Below are 24,467 nucleotides of genomic sequence, written 5' to 3'. Positions count from 1 at the left end.
AGTTTAAGTGAATAGATCATGCATCTAATTACTAGAGCGTGAAAGTCTGAAGCCAAGTTTTCCTAAATCCTGTCAGTCTTTTTTAATAAAAAATAAATTGAATTACACAGTATTGCATGAGCTAGAGTTTTTTCCACTGTTATACTTCATCTTTCTTCTTGTTTATCAAAGATTTTTTCTTTATTGTGAAAATATTTACATAAAAATTATAATGAATAATGGGAAATTTTAAGTTACAAGTGAAATAATATGGTCTCGTTTCTTTAGAGGAACACCTACACGAATATTCCTGCACCACTCCATAACTGAGTCTGTGAACTATGATGTGAAAACGTTTGGATCTTCTCTCCCTGTTAAAGTCATGGAAGCCTTAACGTTGGCTGAAGGTGGGTGTCATTTTCCATTTGTCTTTATTAGCAATTCAAAATGAAGCCTAGGTCTGGCATGGAGATTGAAATTTGTGCTTTCTCTGGTATCCCTTCACTTCAGTGGGAAGAAATAGGTGGTTTATTTGGTTTTTCATTGTAGTGGAGAAATATGATAAATTTGGGAAGCAGAATGAGTTCATTTTAGCACAATCAAAATAAGTGTTTATGGTTATACATATTGTATGTGCAAAACTCAGTCCAGTTTCACAAATGATTGAATATATGAACTTCAGCTTTTTAAAAAAATCCAAAAACTATTGCCTCACATTACTGGGCTTAATAATGGCAGTAGAATCAAGTCTTACCTGCGTTTTGGATCCTGTGTAGTACCCCAGAGGCTGTGTACACAAATTTATGTTATCAATTTGGTGCACCATTAGAAGATTCTCTTGGCGGAGAATTAGAATGGAAGTTGGAAGTTGCAGTCAACACAAGCTTCAGAAAGACGACGTTAAGGATGAGGAGTTGGAGTTGACTAGAGGAACAAAGTTCAGAGCGTCCTGTGATTTCCTAAAACAGTGTTTCTCAAACTGCAGGTAGTGACTAAAATCAGTTTAGTGGTTCATGACCAGCATTTTTTTAAAAAAATGAAGTAAAATAGATTGCAGAATATCAGAGTGCTTCTCATTTTGTTTTATTTAAATTGTGTATGAATGCATCATGATGTAAAATGTATTTCATACTGTGAATGACAGTCACAAAAGTTTAAAGTGCTCCGTTCCACAAGAAGGAATATTTCTCATCAACTTGAACCAGCACATCTTGCCAGTAAGACTGTGGGAGCTTCAGGTACAATTATTTTCAGAAAGCTAAGCTTCCATGAACCTCTGTCATGCATTGTTCTTGTTTTAAATATGTATTTTCTTCTCCTTTCAAAAAATTTCAGCTTAAGTTGTATTTAAACCTGTTGACACACTCCTGGTTCATGCCTCCAGATCATGTTGATAGCAAATAGTACACAGCCTCAGAGGAGGGTCTCTAGAAATCAGGATGTGTAAATTGAAGAGTGTGTAAACTTGAGGAGAACTCGTCCTCACATGGAAACTTCCAGGTGCTGGTCAGTTGGTGTGCTGAGTTGGGGTCCTTGAGGGTTCACCAGTGGAGGATGTGGAGCTGCTCTAGTGCTTTCAGGAAAAGAAGATACCAAGCAGATATTCCAGTTCAGCAAAAAGCCCAAACTTAACCTATTGAGCTTGTATGTTATTGATGCCTTTTATTTTGCCCCTCTACCCTGCCTTTAAACAAAGAGCACAGCTCGAATTAATTAAATTTCTAGGGCTGTTAATACATTTACCCAGGTTTACCACCAGCACTTACCACAGCAATAGAGTAGTTCTCCCTTATCCACAGGTGTACGTTCTGAGACCCCCAGGGGATGCCTGAAATAGGATCGCAGCAAACCCTGCATAGGTTATGTTTTTTCCTGTACATACATACCTGTGGTAAAGTTTAATTTATGAATTAGGCAAAGTAGGAGAATATCCAAATTACCAGCATCACTTCTCTGTGCTTCGCGGCCATGTTTAAGTAAAATAGGGTTACTTGAACACAAGGACTGCGATACCGTGACAGTGAATTTGATAACCTAGACTACTGAGTGGCTGATGGGCAGTGGTGGGTACAGCGTGGATACGCTGGATGAAGGAGTGATTCACATCCCCGTCTGGACAGGGGGACAGTGCAAGATTTCTTCACAAACTTAAGAAGTGTTATTTCTGGAATTTTCCATTTAATATTTCGGACCACAGTTGACCGAGGGTAACTGAAACCATGGAAAGTGAGGATAAGGAGGGACTACCGTATAATAATTTAGCTTTGTCACTTAATACAGAACGTAACCCTTTAGGTCACCATATAATGAAGTAATTTATCATACTGTCAAAGAGTTCTTTTGAAAATCTTGTTCTTTTGAAGGAACATGATTTTTCCTTGAAATGTTTTATATATTTAATGAAACAGTTTATTATGTGTTGCTTTATCAAAATAAAATTATGAATGTTACTAAATATTATAAAAAAGTAAGATACCTGTCTATAACAAAAATTAAGAAATATTAAACCTAGGCCCAAAATATACTTTTTGCCTTTAGGTGTATTTCTAAAAGTGGTTGTCAAAGTTAAATGGACCTCTTGTTTTGGATATTAATAACTCTTGAATTATTCAAGAGTATTTTTTGTTGTGAGTTAACCTCTTGTGTGTGTGGTGATTACTTTTTTTGGTGAAGAGTGTGGCAATAAAGAAGATTTTGGTATGAGGAAACTTTAACAGTTTTCCTTATTCATACTTTAATTATGTACCTCATTTTTTTCTTTAGTTGATGATCAGCTGACTGTTCACATAGATGAAGGTGGATGGGTTTGTCTGGTCTGCAAGGAGAAACTCATTATTTGGAAGATTGCTCTGTCACCTGTTTCCAAGGTAATGACTCATTAGGGAGCTGGAAGGGTAGAGAGGAGAGGATTCCCAATTGGCTCTGAATTTTTACCCTACATTTTTAGAGTTGTTGGACAGTAATTTGAATCTACTGAAGCATTATGGACTTGCATTTTCATAGTGGTATGAAATAACTGAACGTGCATACACCTTTGTGTATTGGGAATAAAGTTTCTCCCCTTATCATGATTTTAAACAAGATCCATCTTATTTACATTTAATAAAATGAGAGACATTGAAATTTAATGAATGTCGTGCTAATCACTCTGCCTGATGAGGTCTAAGACTAAATGCCATCCACATAAGCTAATGAACTGAGTTTCTAAGAAGATAGGAATGTGTTTCACTGAATCTACTGAATGATGCACAGTAAAATAGGAAAAAGTGATACCAATTTTCATAACGCTAATTTAACTTTGAGTTGTCAGCTTCTCACATGAGGGTTTTCATTTGTATGTCCACTACCGTACCCTCAGCAGCCTCTTTTTCTGTCTGCTTCAGCTCAGGCATATTCTTCTGTACCACTCATGCCCACTGAGCCATTGTGCCACTGGGACTTGGGCTCCCACTTACCTAAATTCATCACATCTACTGGTTTCTGTACTGCTGCTACCTAGGAAACTGTGTTTGTAGTTTTAGGAGCATAGGTGAGGGAGAGGTCCTGGGACAGGCATCCTGAGTTAGCAGAGGAAGCCTGATATTTGGCTAAGTCTAAGAAATGTTTTCCAGGAGACTTGGAATACTTACTCTGTAGTCACACTGATTTTAAGTGTCAGCTAAACAAATCAAGATTAGACTGGAAAAATTCCGTGGGAAGCCTACACACCTCTTTTTAAGCAATAGACTTTGTTTGGTCTGGGAAGCGATTGGAGTAGTTTATATTAAGGGTCTGGTCTAGCTGTTAAGTTTTCCTGATTCTGTATCTCTTAACATATTTTGTTTTAAAATTACTGAGAATGACGATGAAAGCCTGATCAAAAAGGTATGAGGAGAAAGAGTGTTTGTAGAATGGTATTTCCAGTAATGAGTTAGAATCTAAAATATGCAGAGAAAAGAAATAGTAAAATCAGATGCATGTTCAAAAAATTGGATTTGACATGAAAGATTTTTTTGTTTGGATTTGTTCTATAGTTATCAGTTTGCAAAGAACTTCAGTTGCCACCTAGTGATTTCCACTGGAGTGCCAACTTGGTGGCTCTCTCTTACTCTGCTACCTCAGCTGAAACACATTCTACTCAGGTAGGTGACTTAAATGCTTATTGAAGTACATTTTTTAAAAGAAGGGAGTTTTAAAGTTGGAGGAGTCGTCCAGCCCGATTCTAAAACATAACTATAAAGCTACAGGAATTAAGACAGTGTGGTAATGGCAGAGAGATAGATACACAGGGCAATGCAGCAGAATAGAGAGTAGGGATATAGACCCACACAAAGCTGGCCCTTTGATCTTTGACAGAGGTGAAAAAGAAATTCAGTGGAGCAAGGGTGGTCTTTTCTGTAAATGGTGTTGGAATCATTGGCTGTCTTTATGAAAAAAAAAATTCCTCTTAAACCTCATGCTTTATATAAAGATGAACCCAAATGGATCATAGATCTAAATGTAAAATGTAAAACTAAAAAGTTTTAGAAGAAAACAGGAAAAAAATCATCATGACCTGGGGTTAGGTGAAAAGTTCTTAGAAAGCACCAAAAACATGATCCGTAAAAGAAAAACATAGATAAATTGGACTTAATCAAAATTTAAAGCTTGGCTCTGCCAAAGACACTGAAAAGAAAATGAAGAGAGAACTACAGACTGGTAGGAAATATTATAAATCATATAGCCAACAAAGGACTTGTATCCAGAGCATTAAATGACCTCTCAAAGCTTAGTAAGAAGACAAACAACCCAATTTAAAAACAGGGATAGGACTTGAACACTTTTCAAAGAGGATGTAAGCACATGAAGAGATGTTCACATCATTAGCCATTAGAGAAATGCAAATAAAATAAGTGAGATACTACTCCACTCCTATTACATTGGCTAAAATTAAAAGTACTGACACTACCAAGTGCTGGTGAGGATGTGGAGCAACTGGAACCTCATATGTTGCTGATGGGCATGCAAAATGGTATAGCCACTTGATTTGCACTTTCTTATAAAGTTAAAGCACCCCTGGCATATGACCCACAATTCCATTCCTGGCTGGCTATTTTAGAGAAAGTAAAGCTTGTGTTCACATAAAAAACAATACACTAATGTCACAGCAGCTTTATTTGTGATAGCCAAAGGCGGAAACAATCTGAATATCCTTTAGCAAGTGAATGGATAAACAAACTGATTCATCCATAGGATGGGCTACTACTCAGCAGTAAAAGGGAATGAGCTATTGATACATGCAACAACCTGGATGGATCTCAGAGATGTTATTCTCAGTGAAATAAAACAGTGTCAAAAGATTATATTCTATGTGATTTCATTTGTTTGGCATTCTCGGAAAGACAGAACCATAACGATGGAAACGGGGATTACCAGGGGTTAGGGTAGGGAAGGGTGTGACTGTAAGTGAAAGTGTTTGGCAGTTTTGGGTGCTGATAAAACTGTCCTGTATCCTTATTGTGGTGGTAGTTACGTGAGTCTACATGTATTTTAAAATTCACAGAACTGTAGAAAGTGAAAGATTTTATGCGATCTGAAGAGAAACCAGGGTATAAAAATTCATAGAACTGTAAAACAAAAGGGGAAAAATGTCAATTTTACTGTATGATAGTTTTTTAATTTAAAAAAAGGAATTTTTATTTCTGATTTCTATTACTCAATAATACATTGCCCTGGTTTCTTTTTACCTATGTCAGCAGGCTCCCTGTTTGGGTTCCTCTTTTATTGTGGTTGCTGAGTGTTATGATCTTGTTCCGAGGCTGTTGCTGTCATGGTTGCCACCAGAGAAGGATCCATCCGCTATTGGCCAAGCCTTGCGAGTGAAGACACCTACACAGAGACTTTTGTAGATCCGGGAGGTGACAAGACTTACAGTTTCCTAACAGCAGTGCAGGTAAACGATGGATATGCTTTTATATTTATCGGAAAGCTCTGATATGTTTGGAAGTGGCATTTGAATAACTAAAAATTGGGAGTTTTGAGAAGATCATACAGGCGAGGGGTCAGGGGAGTCAAAAAGTGGCAAGAAAAGAATGTGAGGATCTAGGATTTGAACACTTAGAGGGAAGCCCTTCTCGTAGGACTCTGAAAAATCAGTAGTGCATAGTAGCCAGTGGTTTTCATTTCTGTTAGAAACATCTTCAGAGAATGACTTAGAAACTCTTAGACACTCTGAAGAATGGTTTGCTAATACGTACTCTGCTGGTTTACCAAAGAAATAAAATCTGATACTTGATTTGTTGTGCATGGTGGTGAACCTATAACTTAAAACTCAGAATTAAAAAAAAAATGCAATTAAAAAAATTGCAACAAAGTTTTTGTGTGTAGAACTAATATTATAAGTGAATGGATTCGTAAATGATTTTAATAAAACAGCACTGTTCTTTTTTACTCTTTTAGATTTGTTTTAAGGTACAGATGATTTCCCACTATATCAAAGCCATTTGTGTTAATTTTCTTGGTCTTAAATGCTTAACTGAACTAATTTCACAATGTTTGTTCACAGGGAGGAAGTTTTATTTTATCCTCATCGGGAGGCCAGCTGATTCGCCTGATACCCGAAAGTGTTGGAAAAATTCATCAGCATATCCTGCCTCAAGGGCAAGGCGTGCTTTCAGGAATTGGTCGGAAGGTTTCTTCTCTTTTGGGAATTTTATCTCCTAGTAGTGATCTCATAGTAAGTTAATAAAATAACCTTGGTTTTCTTAGTGAGATCAGTAAGTTGGCAGTTTCCTGTGAAGTTGGTGTTGCCTCTGTATGAACACTGGTGTGCATGAGATGAAAGCTTTGATCGTTCAGTGAAGCATTTTTATTAAGATGGTCAAATGAGTTCATACCCTCTAACATTAATATTCTTAAGTCACACAGAATATCTTATAAGTACTTTCTTTGAATTAAAACTGATGTAAAATTCTAAATGTGTTTAAGGATTAATTTTGCTTTCTAGACGTAACCAAAATTGTGTTCTCCACCCCCACGACTCCAGCTGTGTGTGTGGATGACTCAAATCTGTATCTGCTGGGCTTCTGCCTCCGTCTGCAGGATAGTGAAGGGAGGGGTATGGGAACGAACGTATGTGGAGCATCTGCTGTCTGCTCTGCATTTGCTATTAGATGACCTGTAATGTAGAGAGCTTCATCTCCAGTTTATAGATGGGGACGTGGCCTCAGTGAGGCTAAGTTGCCCAGGATTACAGAACTACTCAGTGTTAGATTCATGTCCATGTCTGTTTGAATGGAGAGCATGTCCTTTTTTTTTTTTTTTTTTTTTTTTTTTTACTGTGCTGTTCCTTCTAGGTTCAGGTTGCTATCATTATCTGCTTCCTTAAATGGTCTTTGAACCTAAAACTTAACATGTCTAAAAACGAATTGCTCATATTCTCTTCTCTTATATTGACTTACACAACTCATTTCTCTTTTGACCTGTCTAATGGCAACTGTCACTTTTTTCAGAGACCCAGATATAAAACCCTGGTGTGGGTGTGTGTGTATGTGTCTCCCTCTCCTTCTGGAGCAAATTATTTACCAGATTCTATAGGTTTGGCTTCGCTCACGTCTCATTGCCATCCCCATCTTTCTGCTTCCGTTGTTAGTCCCTAATCTGCACTCTTGGTAACTTTCCCCTGAGTTCTCAGTGCCAGTCTGCTTTACTCACTGTTGGCCCCTCCTGTCCCATTAGTGGCCAGAGTCATGGTGACAGGAGAAGTAGAGACAGCTAGAGTTTTAACTCAACAGTCATGTATACCAAACTTAAACAACACATCTGTTCTTCAGAAGCAAGAAAGATGAAGTAACATACCCACGTGGAACTGCACACACCCCTGCCAGATTCCTTTTCCTATAACACAGCTTTTGTGCTCACAAGCCATGACACTATCTCCCTTGCTTACTAGGCTTACAAACTCACATTCAAGACTGTGCTGGGTGTGAACCTTATTTTTGCTTCTTACCTAGTTGTAATCCACATTCCAACTTAGCAGAACTGCATCTTGTTCTCTGAAGATCCTGTGGCTTTCCCACCTCCCAACTCTGCTCTTCCCAGGCCGTCTGCCTTTATATTTCTGCCTGTGGAAATCCTCTTTACTCAAGGTCTTATTTCGGGATCACTCCTTCCTTTGAACCCTAAATGAAGAATCCTGCTAGGATTACTGATCAAATAGTTATAAAATGTACTAATTTTGAATTTCATAAAAGTAGCTCATTAATATTAGAACTTAATAATCTACAAACTTTTTTTCTCCTCTCCATACAGCTTTCAAGTGTCCTTTGGGATAGAGAGAGATCTAGCTTTTATAGCCTGACAAGTTCAAACATCAGTAAATGGGAATTAGATGATTCTTCAGAAAAGCAAGCACATAGTTGGGATATAAATAGAGTCCTGAAGGAAAACATTATTGATGCTATTTGGGTAAGGAACAGTAACATTCATCTTTATAATTTTCATTTATATGAGATTGCTAGTTCCTTTAGTTATTGTATTTATTAGAACACATTTCAACATAATACACAACGTTTTAGTCATCAGATAAGCAGAAATGAAGTATTCAATCTTTAGAAGTATTGCAACTCACTGATTTACTTAATTTTTGAAATGCAAACATTATTAATTCAGTAACTATTTAACTTACTGTGGATGAGGCACTTTAGTAGGTGCTGGGGATATAAAGGTGGAAAGAAATGATTGCCATACTCAAGGAGCTTGCATTATTGATATTTTCATGTAGGGATCTGAAAGCAACTATGAAGCTATTAAAGAAGGAGTCAACATTCGGTATTTGGATTTGAAGCAAAACTGGTAAGCAATTAATTTGTCATGAAGAACATAGGTGGTTGTTTGGAAAAATGAGTTGATGTTTGTTATAAAATGATGAGCAGTCTTGCTATCTGTTCTTCTAATGCCTCTAATGCTAAGCTTATACTATTACGCCTTCCTAAATCGTTTTGTGTTGTCTAGCAATGCTAATTCATTTGAGAAAAATAGGCAGTTGTCAGCCTTCTGCTGTGTGTTCCATTAGCTGTCTGCCCTCGGTAGGGATCTGTCTGTTCTGCTGTCACAGCCAGAGCTTCTAAGAGCTGCCTGCCCCGCTGCTGGGGGTGTTCCATGCTGTCATTTTTCCTGACTGAGTGGAGGTGCCAGGTGCTCTTCTCCAGCCCTTTTCTGTTACTGAAGGAGCTTTAGCCTGTGTTTGTGGCTGTATTGAATAAAGGAAGGGTGGAGTGAGGTTTTTTGTTCTTGTTTTTGTTTTTAATTTTTTTTTTTTTTAATTTATTTTTTTGGCTGCATTGGGTCTTCGTTGTTGCGCGTGGGCTTTCTCTAGTTGCGGCAAGTGGGGGCTACTCTTTGTTGTGGTGCGAGGGCTTCTCATTGCACTGGCTTCTTGTTGCGGAGCACGGGCTCTAGGCACATGGCCTTCAGTTGTTGCAACGTGCAAGCTCAGTAGTTGTGGCGCACAGGCTCAGTTGCTCCGTGGCATGTGGGATCCTCGGACCAGCGACTGAACCCGTGTCCCCTGCATTGGCAGGCAGACGTTCAACCACTGCGGCACCAGGGAAGTCCCGGAGTTAGGGTTTGTCATGGTGGTACAAGCTAGAACTCAGTAATGGTTTGTACTCAGAGTGAATTTCCTCTTAGAAATGATGCTCTAAGTGGGTGCTTAAGATTCCAGGTTAGTCTGATAAAGCTACTTAATCCCATGTTATTGTTTAGCTTTAGTACCAAAGGCCATATGGAACTTAAAAATCGTTTGTAATATGGCTTCTATGACAATTCATAATGAGTGCAAATATATGACTTGTAATTCTTCAAAACACAACTTACTGAAAGTTAAGGACTATTTTTATGTGTTTTAGAGTAATTTAGTTTAGTAGAACAAATTCTGCTTGTTTCTTGGCTTGCAGTTCTGCTGTTTAAATTTTCTCTCTTGGGCTATTGAGACTATCAGGATCCTTCTTTATAGTTTCTGTAAACCTTATATGTAAACTATATCAAAGAAGTAAAACTAATAGTATATATTTAATTTCCAGAAACAGTTTAATTAAATACAGTTTATCTTGTTTTCATGGTGCTGTTGTGCTAATACGACTTGATTCTTGTGGGGCCTGTGAGATGCAGCTCTCATCCTCCTCCTTGGCCCCCCTCCGCACCATTGGTCCAGATGATCCATCATCACTCTCTCGTATGCTCTTGTATCCTCACATTCCAGTGATCTGTGCAGATTGTTCCACATCTGGGTGGGTCTCTTTGTAAGAAGCATGTGTGTCTCCCTGATGCTTACTGATCCTCCTTGATCAATTGCTCATTTTGGCCAGAGCTGCAACCTTGGCTTATATTTTCAGTGAACAGGCTTATGAGTTTTTTTACCGGATTATTACTGATGCAAAGCTCAGGTAGCTTCATTTTGGATTTTTTGAAATCATAAACGTATTACCCTGTATATACTCACATGAAAATTTGTGAAATTTTTACTGATTTGCAAAATTGATTATCTTCCTGTCATCTTTACTACCTAAAATACCTTCGTGTTTTTTTAATTAGGAAGATTTTTTTTTTATAAAGATGTCAAATGAAACTGGTCCAAGCACCACTCCCTGAGGAATCCTCTTTGTTAGCTGTGTCTCTGGGCCTCAGGGGGCACCCCTTACCCCACGGTGATCCAGTCTGGATTAACTTCAGTGTCGAGCCTCATCACAGTGTGGCCGTCTCTACCTCCCTACCTGGTATGGAGGGAGGCTCCCAGGACTGCATTCTCTGTGGCCTCGCTCACTTCCTTTTTACATGTCATCCAGGAGCTCTTTAGGTCACTGCCACTATGTTCAGATTTGGGCCAGTGTCCTTGAATTCTTCCCGGGAATTCAGGTAGAAGTGATAAGGGTTGGGGAGCTGAGGGAAGAGAACAGTGGAGAAGGAAAATGAGAGCTGAGTTAGGGCTGCTTGATTTGAAGTGCATGTCATCTAGTCACTAGCTTGGCTTATTATTTCTAGTTGTCAGTAGAGGGTGCTTGCCACCCTGTTAATATTTCTGAGACTTGCATGAAAGTTGCTAAAAATGCTACTGAATGTTTTGGAAGGGTTGAGAATAGAGACCATTTAATTTTTTTGTTGGAGGCAACAATTTTGTTAGACTTAAGAGGACCCTATATACTTTAAGATGGAAAGAGGTTTGTTTTCACGTGTACAGTATCTTGAATATACAGCAGCAGTTCTTTGGTTATTTAAATTAGAAACAAAATGTTTTTCCTGTGTACAAAAGTAAGCTTTAAGGAACAGATTAGATCAGGGGTTGGCAACCTTTTCTGTGAAGGGTCCAAAACTTATTTAATACTTTTAGGCTTTAGGGACCATTTGGTCTTCATTGCAACTATTTCACTCTACCAGTGGTAGCATTAAAGCATCCACAGACAGCACATAAACTAGCAGGCATGTCTGCACTGCAGGAAAGCTTCGTTTACAAAAACTCACCTGGGCTCAATTTGGTCTGAGAGCTGTGCTTTGCCAGTCCCTGTGTTTGATGATTTGTTGATCTTTTTAAGTCAGAGTTATTGAGTTATATTTTACATACAGTAAATATTTTGCACCCTTAACTAAAAAGTGTATAATTTGGTGACTTTTGATAAATGCAGTCATTTAACTACAAACACAATCAAGATACAGAACAGTTCTGTCACTCCAAAAATTCCTTGGTACTCCTTTGTCAAACCCTCCCTCTACTTCCAGCTCCTGACAACCATGGATGTGTTTTCTGTCCCTATAGTGTAAATGGAATCATATGGTATAAAGCCCTTTGAATCTGGTTTCTTTCACTTTGTATAATGCATTTGATATTCATTCAGTGGTTTCTTCCTTTTTACCAGGATTTGTTTATCTATTCAGCAGTTGAAAGATATTGGGTTGTTTTCAACCCAGTCATGAGTAAAGCCACTATAATGCCATATATACATTACTAATAAAAAAAAATGCCATATATACATTACTAATAAAAATAAATAAAAACAAATTGTACACTCTAAATATATGCAGTTTATTGTCTGTTAACTGTATCTCAATAAAAGTTCTTTAAAAAAAAGTTCTTAAAAAAAATAAAATGAGAAAAAAAGAAACTGTCAGAACAAGAACAAAAAACACTTGCACACAGGTTTTTTGTATGAAGATAAGTTTTTATTTCTCTTGGGTAAATATCTAGGACTGGGCTTGCTAGGTCATATGGTAAATGCATGTCTGACTCTTTAAGAGATTGCCAGACTATTTTCCAAAAGGCAGTAAATCTCTCTTTTTCATTGATTAGTGATGGGCTTCTGATTTTGGCAGCAGCGTGGCATCTGTCAGACAAGCCCTGTCTCGTCTATTACTCACTGATAACAGTAGAAGATAACGGCTACCAAATGTCAGATGCAGTAACCGTGGAAGTCACTCAGTATAATCCACCTTTTCAGGTAGGATTTCTGTCTGTAAGTTAAAGTACAAAGTGACCATAACATGTTGAGTTGTTTTCTCTAACCACCGCAGGGTCAAATTCTTTGAGAAATTCATCTGCAGGGCTTAGAAATACATTTTATTTTATTTTTAAAAGATCTCTTTATTGATTTATTATTATTACTATTTTTGGCTGCGCCATGCAACTTGAAGGCTTTTAGTTCCCCAACCAGGGATTGAACCTGGGCCCTTGGCAGTGAAATCTTGGGGTCCTAACCACTGGACCAGCAGGAAATTCCCACAGAAACATTTAAAATAGCTAGTTCTTAGGCATTGCAGTCTGTTTGCCATCTCATACTTATTCCTTTGTTCAGCCTTAGCTAAAGAGAAGTGGGAGTGGGAGGCCCTGACAGCAAGCAGTGTGTTTCTCCTGATGTAGCTCTGTGAGGGGGTCTTCGTTTCTGTGTCACTGAGTAGAAAGAAAATATTGATGATGAACTGCAGAGTGAAAAATAAGGAAGAAACCTAATAGGAATTGGGCTTTGGTTTTGAGTCCTGTGTGTTACAGAAAAATCCCCTTTTTGCTTAAAGTAGGATTATATTTCTAGGCAACCACAGTATGTACTCGTGAAAGTTTATGTGAACGATTAAAAGGCAAGTTCTCTAATTTTAAGCTTCTTAGTAGCAATTGAACATAACTATGATGTTTTTGAGGAAAGGCCTTAACTGCTGTAAATTCATTTCATTTAACCTTGTATAGTATCTAATTCTATTGAACTCTTATTCTTAATACAATTTGCATAGCTGAATGCTGTAAGAAAATCTTTTAATTTGCTCTTCTATTTCAAACAGAAATACACCTTATGGGTTCTGATTATACAAGAAAAATAGGCTCAGTGTTAAAATTTTTCAGACAATGCGAAAGGGTATAAAAAAGACCATTTGAGAATAAAAAAATCATGGGATACCATTTTTATGTTTGTAAAATTATTTTAATAAACGGAATATCCTTTTTAGCTTTTGCTAATTTTGTAATTTAATTAGGCCTTATTTTTGTTTCTATTTATAATTTCATATATGAACAAAGTAACTCAGTTTTCTTTTGCTTGATATCTGGACAGTGAAGAAAGAAAGAAAATATCAGGGGTTGTTTATAAAGTATTTGTCAATTTTAAAATAAATAATGAACTAATCATTTTATTTTCTTTCTCACATTTATTATAGGCTTTTAGTTAAAATCTTATCACCATGGAAATATTTTCAAAGTTTGCTAATTATTTGCAACTCAGCAAATTATTTCTCTAATTGACATTTATAAACTTACTCTGTCCTGTTTTGTAAATCATCTTGGTGTTTAGGTTTTCACAAGGATAATCAGTGAATTATTTTATCATTTTTATGAGATAGTGTACAAAAGTGTGAATTATGAAATCATACAAACAGTATTTTTGTTTAAATTCTGATTAAATGTAATCTTACATTTAATTTTTAGTCTGAAGACTTGATTGTATGTCGGTTGATGGTGCCAAACTTTTCAAACCAGACTGCCTATCTCTATACTGAAAGTGCTGTCTACGTGTGCTCCACAGGAACTGGGAAGTTTTCTCTTCCTCGGGAGAAAATTGTCTTTAATACACAAGGTAGGGTAGCAGTTTTAGAAACCAGGATTAGGGAACTCATTAGTCATTCTGAGCAATTTTTGTTCTCTTTCCATAAGCTTTGCTTCAAGCACGATACCTGTGACGTTCAATACCACACCTACAGTGGCTGAAAAACTAGAAGGGTGGTAGAGTTCCCAAACTGATATATTTGTGGGAAAAAAATAGTAACATTTTTCCCAGAAGAGGCGAAGGAGGAAAGAACTAATGCTAAGGGAAATAATTGCTTGTTCCTGGTCAGTAAGAGTGACTTATTCTGAGTTGATGTTCTTTGCATAAGTTTGTCCAGACCCCTGGGTAAGAAGAATCCCAGGTGCTGGACTCATGCGAGGGGGCTGGAATGGGGGGGGAGGCAGCCCCAAGTGAAAAAAACTAAGCAAACAGTCTCATCGGGGTATTTATATGGAGGGGCAAAGGGCAAAATCCAGCTGAGGCAACAGGATGGAACCTCGATTCTCTAGTCCCAGCACCAGAGGCTTGACTGGGTGAGTGGGATGCTGTTAAGGCTCCAAGCAAGCTTAGGCTTTTTCCTTTTCCATTGGCTTACTTAGTAAGTCAGGGTAGGATTGGAAAGCTGTTACTTTGAGTCTTGCAGGAGGGGTGATTTTCTTGTTTGGTTCACTATACCCACTGCTCTTGCAAGGCACAGTGAAGGACACAGCCTACCACTCCAAATAACAAGGAGCCTTGACTTTTGATGGGGGATTAGAAAGCTGGGTTCATAGTAGGAGTAACACAGTAAAGGGATAGCACCAGGATATCCTTTCTGCTTAAGGAGGTAGATTTAGGGAAGTATTTTTTGGTTATGTATATTTGATTGTGTATTTTTCTTTCTTTAGGTGATAGTATTTTAGGAGCTGGTTCCTGTGGGGACGTTCCTATCCTTTTTTCTAGAAACAGTGGATTGGTGTCTATCACTTCAAGGGAAAATGTGTCCATATTAGCAGAAGACCTTGAAGATTCCCTAGCATCTTCAGTTGCTGGACCAGGCAGTGAGGTAATGTGGTTCCGTAAGATTTTTTTTTTTTTTAAGTGTAGTTGATTTACAAAGGATTTAACTATTTTTATCAGGGTATTTCCCACAAATGTTTAAAAGTCAGACAGTTTTAAAACAGTTGTGATGAAGACATTAGTTCTTTTATCTCTCTCATCTCCTTTGTCCTCTTATTCAGAAGCAACTACTTGTAAGTCCTTTAGCTGTTTATTTTGGTGTTTTCCTTCGTATTTCTAAGTAATATGCGTATATTGCTGTCTCTCATTCACTAATTTTCATCGTCTATAGGTCTCCTATTATTGAAGATGAGGACTTAGGGTAACTTATACTCCTCTCTCTGCCATTATCATCCCAAGATACATATTTTTCCATTATAATGACAATATGAATTTTTTTTATAGTCTAGAGTGAGGCAGTGCACTGATTACATTTCCTTTAGTGCACAGCTTCATGTGAGTCTTTTTTTTTTTTTTTAAACTTTATTTATTTATTTATTTATTTATTGGCTGTGTTGGGTCTTCGTTGCTGCGCACAGGCTGTCTGTAGTTGCGGAGAGCAGAGGCTACTCTTCATTTCAGTGCACAGCCTTCTCATTGCAGTGGCTTCTCTTGTTGCAGAGCACGGCTCTAGCTAGGCATGTGGGCTCCAGTAGTTGTGGTGCACGGGCTTAGTTGCTCCGAGGCATGTGGGCTCTTAGTTGCCCAACCAGTGATCTAACCCTCATCCCCTGCATTGGAAGGCAGATTCTTAACCCCTGGACCACCAGGGAAGTCCCTTGTGTGATTCTTGGAGTGGACTAATTTTGTATTTGCTTACTTTCCTTTGATACCTAGCTTAATCTTCCCACATCCTCCGACAGCTCTAGATGCCTTTCTGTACAGTTTTGCCCACAGTCATGCGTCTAGCAGCCCCACACCTGCCATCTGCCCCGAACTGCCCTTCTCCTTGTCCTCAGAACCTGTCCCTGCACCGCACAGGTTTGCCTGGTCTCCTCTCCGCTCTGTCACTTGCTGCTCCTTCTGCTGTTTCCATCTTCATGTGTTGTAGTTGGAACCACAGATATGTGGGTGGTTGTGTTTCTTTTTCTTATTCTGGAATGGTTTTTGAGGGGAGAGTGGGGCAAAAACCATCATTTTTTTTTCTGTCATCTTGAAACCCGAAATACCCTGATCCGCAAGATTTTTATCATTCTTTTACAGGAGGCTAAAAATTAATACAGTTTGGGGTAATTTCCATTTGAATATTATGTAAAATATATAGACTCCTTGTGTAATTCAAAGTTAAAATGATTTGTTACACTTTCAACAGAAAGTAACTTTTTTTTCTTGTGTTCCTTTGTAATCATGTGGTTTTCATAATACCACTGTATGTTCTGAAGCTATCTTACAGTATTCCATTTCTTTTAAATTTCTCTTGTTAATCAACCATTATGCTTAGAAATATACTTTGTGATGCGTTGTTTAAGGGTAAAGCTATAAAAAGGTTGTATTGGTTATAATGAAAATTCCCGAGTGATTTTACTCACAATATAATCCCTGAATTATGTATACATTTTTTATAGGACTTTAGTTGATCATTTGGTGTGTTTTATCTTGTTTTAATACGTCTTAAGTATCAGTGTGTAAACCATTGATCTAGAGAGTATGGCAAACAGCTGTGTGTCTGTGTTGTTGCTCTCATAGGTGGGTCCAGTTTTTAGTCTAATAACTAAGGATATTCTTATACCTTCACCTCTAAATTATAGTTTATTATTTTACAGAGTGTGGTTTTTGACACCTCTACCAAGAATGAAACTATTGCCCAGGAAGATAAAACCAAATTGCTGAAAGCTGCTTTTCTGCAATACTGCAGGTACAACAAGTTTTTAACATTATAGCTTATTTGATGTCCGAGGACACATGTTACTGACATACATGGGTTATTTGTTGACTAGTGGGAGCGAGTTGGAGGAGTGCAGCCACCAAGGAGATGTTTTTCTGAGCTTTAGCACGCTAACAGCTTCTTGTTCTGAACTTGGTAGCCGCGGGAGGGTTCCAGCTAGACTGGGGAAAACCTGATGGAACAGCCTCTCCACTCAATGGAGACAATATCCCCCTAGGAATGGTGGTCATGAAGACAGCTTGCAAGCATCTTTTATGTATAATGTGAAGGCAGTGAAGTTGAATATAAAGGGTTATCATTGCTGTTTTAAAGGAATTAGTCTTGGCCTGTTGGTTGAGTTCTTCTGTATAGAAATTACCATAGAACTCAGTGGTTTATTTAATACAGCTCCTGGCCCTGCAGTCTGGCTGTTTGGGGTTGTGCTGGGGTGCACATGGTCTGTGGTCAGCAGCCAGCTGTCTGGCTACACTTGCTCCCATCTGGGGGGCCCTGGCTGGTCAGCTCTGTCTCCCTCATGTGGCATCTCTTCATCTAGCAGGCTACCCTGGCCTGCTCACAAACCTCAGGGTTCTGGAATTGGAAGAGAGGAAGTCTTACTGCACAAGAGTCTCTGCTTGGTCACATCTGGTTGTATCCTGTTGGCCCCAGCGAGTCTTGGCGTGAGCCCCACGCCGTAGGAGGACGCTCGCAGGAGGGTGTGCACAGGGTGGGGGAAACAATTGCACTTGCTCTGTCACGCTTGCTGACCCAGCATAGTCATTTTCGTTTTGTCCTGCACATACATTCTGCATATTATGTACTTGGTACCTTCCAATATAAATGTAATGAGCACTCAGGAAAATTGTGATCCAGCCCTTGTTCTGTCCCTAGTTAGCTATGTGAGACTTTGGACAGATTGCTTAACGTTTCTGGAATTCGGGTTTAACAGATCTTTGTTTGGAAGAAGTACTCAGAGGGCACTGCCTCCATCCCCCCGCTGTCAGCTTGTGACCCTATGAGCCCACTCCTAATGGTGTCTGGTGCGTGGTGCTCCCTCTTGCAGAAGGGACGCACATGAGACTGCAGTGCATTTGCAGTTTGAGCATTCTGTGCCATCGTAGCGATGATCCAGAAAAGGGCACCAGGTTTTTGTTTCTGTTTTTAAATAGTATTCTTTTCATCTTGTTCTGCTGCATAGTGTTCAATCTGACTGCCAAGATTTGGATTAATACTGTGACTTATCTTGTGTAAGTTTATCCTTTAATTAACAATTCTGTCAGACCTGGTGGCATCTAAAATTTAAATGGTAATGGAGCCATTGTACCAGTTTCCTGTGCCTGATGTAATGAATTGCCACACACAGGGTGGCTTAAAACAATAGAAATGTATTCTGTCATGGTTCTGGAGGCCAGATGTCCAAAATGCAGGCGGCAGGAGGGCCATGCTCCCTCTGAAGGCTCTGAGGAAGGGTCTTTGCTTGTCTCTCCCCAGCTGCTGGTGATTGCGGGCAGTCGGGTTTCCTTGGCCACATACACATCCCTCCAGCTATCTTCATTGGCACATGGCCTTTTTCCCTGTGCGTCTGTCTTCACGGGTCCTGATGATGACACCAGTCATTGGATTTATTTATTTATTTATTTTTAAGAACTTTTATTGAGATACAGTTAACATACAATAAACTGCATATATTTAGAGTACACAATTTGGTTTTTTTTTTTCTTATTAGTAACGTATATATGGCAATCCCAATCTCCCAATTCATTCCAGTCATCGCATTTAGGACCCATCATGATCCAGTATGACCTCGTCATAACTTAGCTGATCGTGTCTTCAAAAACCTTATGTCCAGATAAGCTCACTGGCTGAGGTTCTGGGTAGACTTGGATTTGGGGAACACTATTCAACACAGTATAGTCCTTTCTAAGTATGTTACTGGGAAGATGATTAAGTACAAAAATGGGTCCCTGACCTGAAGTGCTGAGAGTGTAGTAACCTTAGGACCGGTGTCACTGGGCTTCTAACACAACTGGGCCTTCTGCTTATCCTGTTTAGCATGAAGTACCATGAGGTTTACAAGTAATCATTTCTGGAGAGGTATCAGCCAATAGTCTTAAAAAATCAGACTCTCCACGAATGGAATTATGGTACCTTCAGAGCAGCATTTGTCAGCCTTCTCACTGTTGACATTTGAGGCCAGGTAATTCTTGTTATGGGGCTGTCCTGTGAGTTGTAGCATGTTTAGCAGCATCTCTGGCCTCTTTTCATTTAATGCCGGTAGCATCCTTCTCCCCAACCTGTGACAACCAGAATTATTTTTAGGGGGTCAGAATTGGTGGATAGAACTCTAAACTGTGTTATCCTGAACGTTTAGTTTATTGGTAAGGTAATATTAATATTTATATCATGGTTTCTTTGAAATTAGTTTTTATATTATTTTGGTTTTCATTTTACTTAACCCAATATAAATATAAAATCTTTTGTTCGTGAGAGTGTTAAAAAACTTAGTCTTTTGATTAAAATAGTTCATTATTGAGTGATCTTGCTATAGTCCGCTTTGTATTCCCGTAACCTCTAGCATAACTAGGTTTCCAGCTTCAACCTTGCCTTCAACACTTTTTGGCAGTTTTTCTCTGTTTCTCTGGTCATCTCTGTCTCCTGTTCTGCCAAGAGACCACTTCGACCCTTTCCTCGCCTCCTCCGTCTTCCCATTTCTCTGCTCTTCCTCCCCCGCCCCTGCAGCTGACTCAGCCTCCTGTTCCACAGAGATAATAGAAGCCATCAGATGACAACTGCCTGTACTCATCGCCCACAAACACCCAACTCCTCTTCCTCTTTGCCTCCCTGGAAAGTAGAAAGAAGTGTTCTTCTTTCTAAGACCAGTCTCTCTCTTTGTTCTAAGTGCCATTGCGTCCTGTTTCCCTTAACACTATACTCTCTCAGTTACTCCTCTCCTATATCTTTAACCTTTCCTGTGCTGGCTCCTCATCAGCTGTTAATCATATTTAATCTACCTTCTTCTTTTTGGCTGCGCCATGCAGCATGCGAGATCAAACCCCAACCCCTGCATTGGGAGCATGGAGTCTTAACCACTGGACTACCAGGGAAGTCCGCAACCTCCCATTTTTAAAAAAGACCAGTCTTTGACTTTGTGTCCCCCTTTGAGCTGGCACCTCTTTTGTTTGTTCCCCTTCATAGCTAAATTACTCAAAAGTTGTCTCCAGTTGTTACTGTCTTCCATATTTATCTCTTTCTGCTCCCCGCATGACTTTTTCTCCTTCCTTGGCTTCATTTACTGAAGAAACACAGATCTACCTTGCTCTGGGCCACTACATGCAAATGAAGAATGTTCAAAAGCAATTGTTTGTTCCACAGGCACCTCAGTTGTAATGCACCTGAAGCTGTGCTTGTCTTCTCCAAAGCTTACTCTTTCGTTTCCAGCCCCTGTTCCAGTGGCAGGTCCTAGCAGCCACACTCAGTTGTCCAGAGTCATCCTTACGCACCAGATCCAACCAATGGCCAGAATTTCCCTCCCGTGTCTCTTTCTCAAAGCTGTCTACTTGTCTCCTTTTCCACTGCAGCTACTGCTAGTGGAGACTCCCATCCGCCTGGATAAATTTCTGCAGTAACTTCCTCACTGGATTTTTCTCCCTCCTGTCTGATCCGCCATCTCCATATCATAGTTTGAATGATCTTTTTTTTTGTTTTTTATATTTTTAAATTTTATTCTCAGAGACTTATAGTTAACTGAATAATCACTGACAATATTAGCTCTAATAAGAAAAGACTTAAGATGAAAGTGAAGCTGTTGTGGGGACCACTTCACTTTTCCTCAGTCACTCCTCAATTAAATCTTCAAAGAGCCTTTAAAAATAGAATGATCTTTTAAAAATAGAACAGACCATGACCTTTCCTTCTAAGCTCAAACTCCATCACATGGTTTACGAGACCTTCTGTACTCTGTCCTTTGTTTCTAAGAGGTCTGCCCTGGACCCTTCTTCCCTGTCTCCTCGCTGGTGATCTCTTTGCTGCGGCTTCCATTCTCTGCCGAGATGCAGGCGTACTTCTTACAGGCACGCCGTGTGCTCTCTCTGCTGCTGTGTGCCTCTCGCAGTCCCTCCAGCCTCCCTGCACCTCTTCCTCCAGGCAGCGTTCCTTGCTCCTCGGGTGGTTTTGATGTCCCCTCTGTGTGCTCTGTGACCCTCTGTTCCTCCCCTGTCATGGTGTGTGTGTGTAACTACTTTGTCTGACTCCTCAGGCCACCGTATACTTTGTGAAGTCTTGGGACTCTGTTCTAATGTTTTCTTTATTGTTCTGTCTCCAGAGCCTGCATGTTTTAAGTGTCCAGCAGATATTTGTTGAATTAATGAATGCATAATTGTCAGCTCCCCTTTGGGCTAACATATGGGACTTTAACTTCACCATTAACTTTTTCTTGATGAGTTTCATACCTTTACTTTTAATACTTTTGGTTTCTTATTTTATTTCAGAAAAGATTTAGGTCATGCTCAAATGATAGTTGATGAGCTGTTTTCCTCTCACTCTGATTTGGATTCTGATTGTGAACTAGACAGAGCCGTTACCCAAATTAGCGTGGACCTGGTGGATGACTACCCAGCTTCTGATCCACGGTGGGCTGAGTCTGTCCCCGAGGGTAAGAACTTCCTAATTTTAATGTCATAGAGAGATCTCTTTTGAGAAGAATATTCTGGTTCTTTTGTTCAAGCATTTCTCTATGCATATTTTTTATTTTCTGAAACAGTTTAATATTAATTCAGTATTTTGAAAAAGGTTGTAGCTTTCCTTATAGTAGGTTTTTAAAAGGGCTCAGAACAGGGAGTTCCCTGTTGGTCTAGTGGTTAGGGTTCAGAGCTTTCACTGCCATGGCCTGGGTTCAGTCCCTGGTCAGGGAACTGAGATCCTGCAAGCCATGCAGCATGGCCAAAGTAAGAAAAAAACACAGAAAACAAAACAAAACCAAAAAAATTTCACCTGTTTTACATACATTCATAAATAAAGGGCTCAGAACAGACCTACATTGTAGAATAGAAACTGGAGGAAACATTGGAGCAAACCCTACGTGTTCTGTCTGAACAGATTAATTAGCCCTACTTAGCTTTCTCAGCATTTTATTTCTAAAAGAAAATTAGTGGCTTAGGTAGGCATTTGGCACTTACTAGTCCCAAATTAAATGATGATTTTAGCATAACTGCTGAATTTGGCTAATAGAGATTATACATTTCTCTCAGAGCAGCAGTGATCAGACCTCAGCCTGTAAAAGTGGGCACATGTCCTTCTGTCTGCCCTAGGTGACTATCCCTTTTACCCTCCACGTAGCATCAGGGCACTTGGGGGTTTCCAAGGACCACAGAACTGTTTCAGATATCCTTTGTCTCCCTAGTTTCCTACCAAGCAAGTAAGCCTCACTAGAGACTTAGGAAGAAAACATCAGTGCTCGCCTTCTTTCTTTGATTGTTTTGAGCTGTCAAACGTAGCATGATACAAGTGATTAAGCTAATAATAACATATTTGTGTTTCGAATAAATATGGTATGAGTTGTATCAAACCCCCAAAAGTTTCCTCTAAATTTTTAACCTCTTGGGTAATGTAATTATTAGTTGCATTGAAAAGTCAGTACTTCCCTTTTGTATAGATTTTTCTTAACTTTTAATAGCAGTAATTGCTGTCAAGCCAGTGTGTTACGTGTTTGTCTTATTACTGTATTTCACCAGAAGCACCTGGGTTCAGCAATACATCCTTGATTATTCTCCACCAGCTTGAAGACAAGATGAAAGCCCATTCTTTCCTTATGGACTTCATTCACCAAGTAAGCATCCCAGTCTCTGTGAACAAAGCGATACCTCACTTTGCTGTGCCTTTTGTTGCTCTCTCCAGGACAACGGGAGACCGTTTCTTGCTAATTCTGAGGTGTTTCATTGAGTGGGTATTTTCCATTTGACTAGTATTGTCCATCTTCTTTGCTGACTTAAGTAAATAATTCCAGAGCTGTGTGGAGGCCTGTTACTACAAGAATAAAAAGTTGCATTGAAAATAAGATAAAAAGAAGAAAAATAATGTATTTCAGCAGAAATGTTATTTCAGCTTTCTTGTTATATCCTATGATACTCTGCTTTTCATTTGGATTTCCTGTGTGCTTTTATATAAAACTTACGTTTTCCCAAGTTGATTTTGTATTCAGTGAAGAATCAGAAGGTGGTGACAGGTTTTTCTATGTGGATGTTTCATTTTGAGGTGCTATTAGTATCAAATACTGATTTAAAGTATTCTTTTTTTTCAGGGGTAGGGGAATTCCTATGGATAGTGAGCCTCACAATAGAAACTGTTTTTGCTCCTAGACAGAGTTGTTACACACAGTCACCCATCCTTGCCTTGTTGATCAGTTGCGGCTCTCAGGCATAATCCAAAAGAATTAATTTAATCCCTTTTTTGCATATTTTTTTCCCAAAATCAATAATACCTCCATGTTAAAGGGGTTGAAGTCAGTGTTGCCTAATAGAACCTTCTGTGGTGATGGATGCCCTGTGTCTGTGCCATCCAGTGTGGCAGTCTCAGTCCCGTGTGGCTACTGAGCGCTTGAAATTGGAGCTGCAGCTGAAGAATTGAAGTTGTTTAATTTAAATTTAATTAACTTAAATTTAAGTCACTGTGTGTATAAAAACAGATGATTGAACTTGGTGTACCCCCCCAAAAATAATGAATAAATAAAATTAAAAAAAAAAAATTTAAGTCACCACCGTGTTGGATAGTGGCTACCTTATTGGACAGTGTGGTTCTAGAGGAGTCTAGAAATATCTTGATCATTTCTAATCCCTCATTCTGCTTCAGTCTTTTTTTTTTTTTTTTTTTTGGCACACGGGCTTAGTTGCTCCGTGGCATGTGGGATCTTCCTGGAGCTGGGATCGAACCCGTGACCTCTGCATTGTCAGGCAGATTCTTAACCACTGCGCCACCTAGGAAGCCCCTCTGCTTCAGTCTTAATGCACAGTCTGGCTCCTGTCTACTCTTACTGTCTTGGCAAGAGAACTTTATTTGTCCATTGAGTCTTATCTTAGTGTTTTAGGTGGGCTACAGATCAGTGAGGAAAAAACATGTTTTCTCCTGATGTAACTGTCGAATGTATCAGTTAACTATTAATACATAGCAAACACCCCAAGATGTGGTGTGTTGAAACAACTGTGGGCTAGTGGGGCGGTTCTTTGCTGACTTCTCCTGGGCCCACTCCTTGAACTGCATTTGGGGTAGGCTGAGCTGGCAGGTCCCCAGGTGTCTCTCATCTGACTGGCAGTGGCTGCTGTCCATCTGCTGGGGCCTCTTGGTGCTCCCCAACTTAGTCTCATCCTCCTCTAGGCTGGACTGGCCTCCTGTGGTCTCTGGGCGGTACTCCAAGCTGGTGAACTTAGAAGCTGTAGGCTTCAGACGTCACACGTTCTCACTTCCACCAAAGTGACATTAGTCGAAGCAAGTCACAAGGCCAGGGCAGATAAAAGGGATTGGGAAATTATGCCTCTTGAGTGGCAAGGTCACGTTGCAGA

General features: G+C 39.3%; 1 protein-coding gene across 5 annotated transcripts in view; it reads left to right on the top strand.

Annotated features, from left to right (window-relative positions):
- NUP133 (nucleoporin 133) overlaps nucleotides 1-24,467 on the top strand; it is a 47,457-nt gene that overhangs the window by 1,966 nt on the left and 21,024 nt on the right. For 3 of the 5 annotated variants that reach the window (XR_009053790.1, XM_057735522.1, XM_057735525.1), the window contains exons 2-14: nucleotides 268-386; nucleotides 2,743-2,846; nucleotides 3,993-4,100; nucleotides 5,756-5,890; nucleotides 6,503-6,673; nucleotides 8,248-8,403; nucleotides 8,720-8,790; nucleotides 12,278-12,425; nucleotides 13,898-14,045; nucleotides 14,903-15,060; nucleotides 16,817-16,908; nucleotides 21,405-21,568; nucleotides 22,647-22,741. Coding sequence is in view for 4 of the 5 variants with exons in the window: in XM_057735522.1 (XP_057591505.1) it covers nucleotides 268-386; nucleotides 2,743-2,846; nucleotides 3,993-4,100; nucleotides 5,756-5,890; nucleotides 6,503-6,673; nucleotides 8,248-8,403; nucleotides 8,720-8,790; nucleotides 12,278-12,425; nucleotides 13,898-14,045; nucleotides 14,903-15,060; nucleotides 16,817-16,908; nucleotides 21,405-21,568; nucleotides 22,647-22,741 (1,669 nt within the window). In the remaining variant the exon portion in view is untranslated. Of the gene's footprint in view, nucleotides 1-267; nucleotides 387-2,742; nucleotides 2,847-3,992; nucleotides 4,101-5,693; nucleotides 5,891-6,502; nucleotides 6,674-8,247; nucleotides 8,404-8,719; nucleotides 8,791-12,277; nucleotides 12,426-13,897; nucleotides 14,046-14,902; nucleotides 15,061-16,816; nucleotides 16,909-21,404; nucleotides 21,569-22,646; nucleotides 22,742-24,467 lie in introns of those variants that run through there. The other 2 variants (XM_057735523.1, XM_057735526.1) reach the window with 2 other exon arrangements.

This window comes from Hippopotamus amphibius, chromosome 5 (genome assembly GCF_030028045.1).
Source record: "Hippopotamus amphibius kiboko isolate mHipAmp2 chromosome 5, mHipAmp2.hap2, whole genome shotgun sequence".
In the NCBI taxonomy this organism is placed as follows: Eukaryota; Metazoa; Chordata; class Mammalia; order Artiodactyla; family Hippopotamidae; genus Hippopotamus; species Hippopotamus amphibius.
The sequence above is the reverse complement of the archived record's forward strand: the minus strand, read 5'-3'. Positions and strand labels throughout refer to the sequence as shown.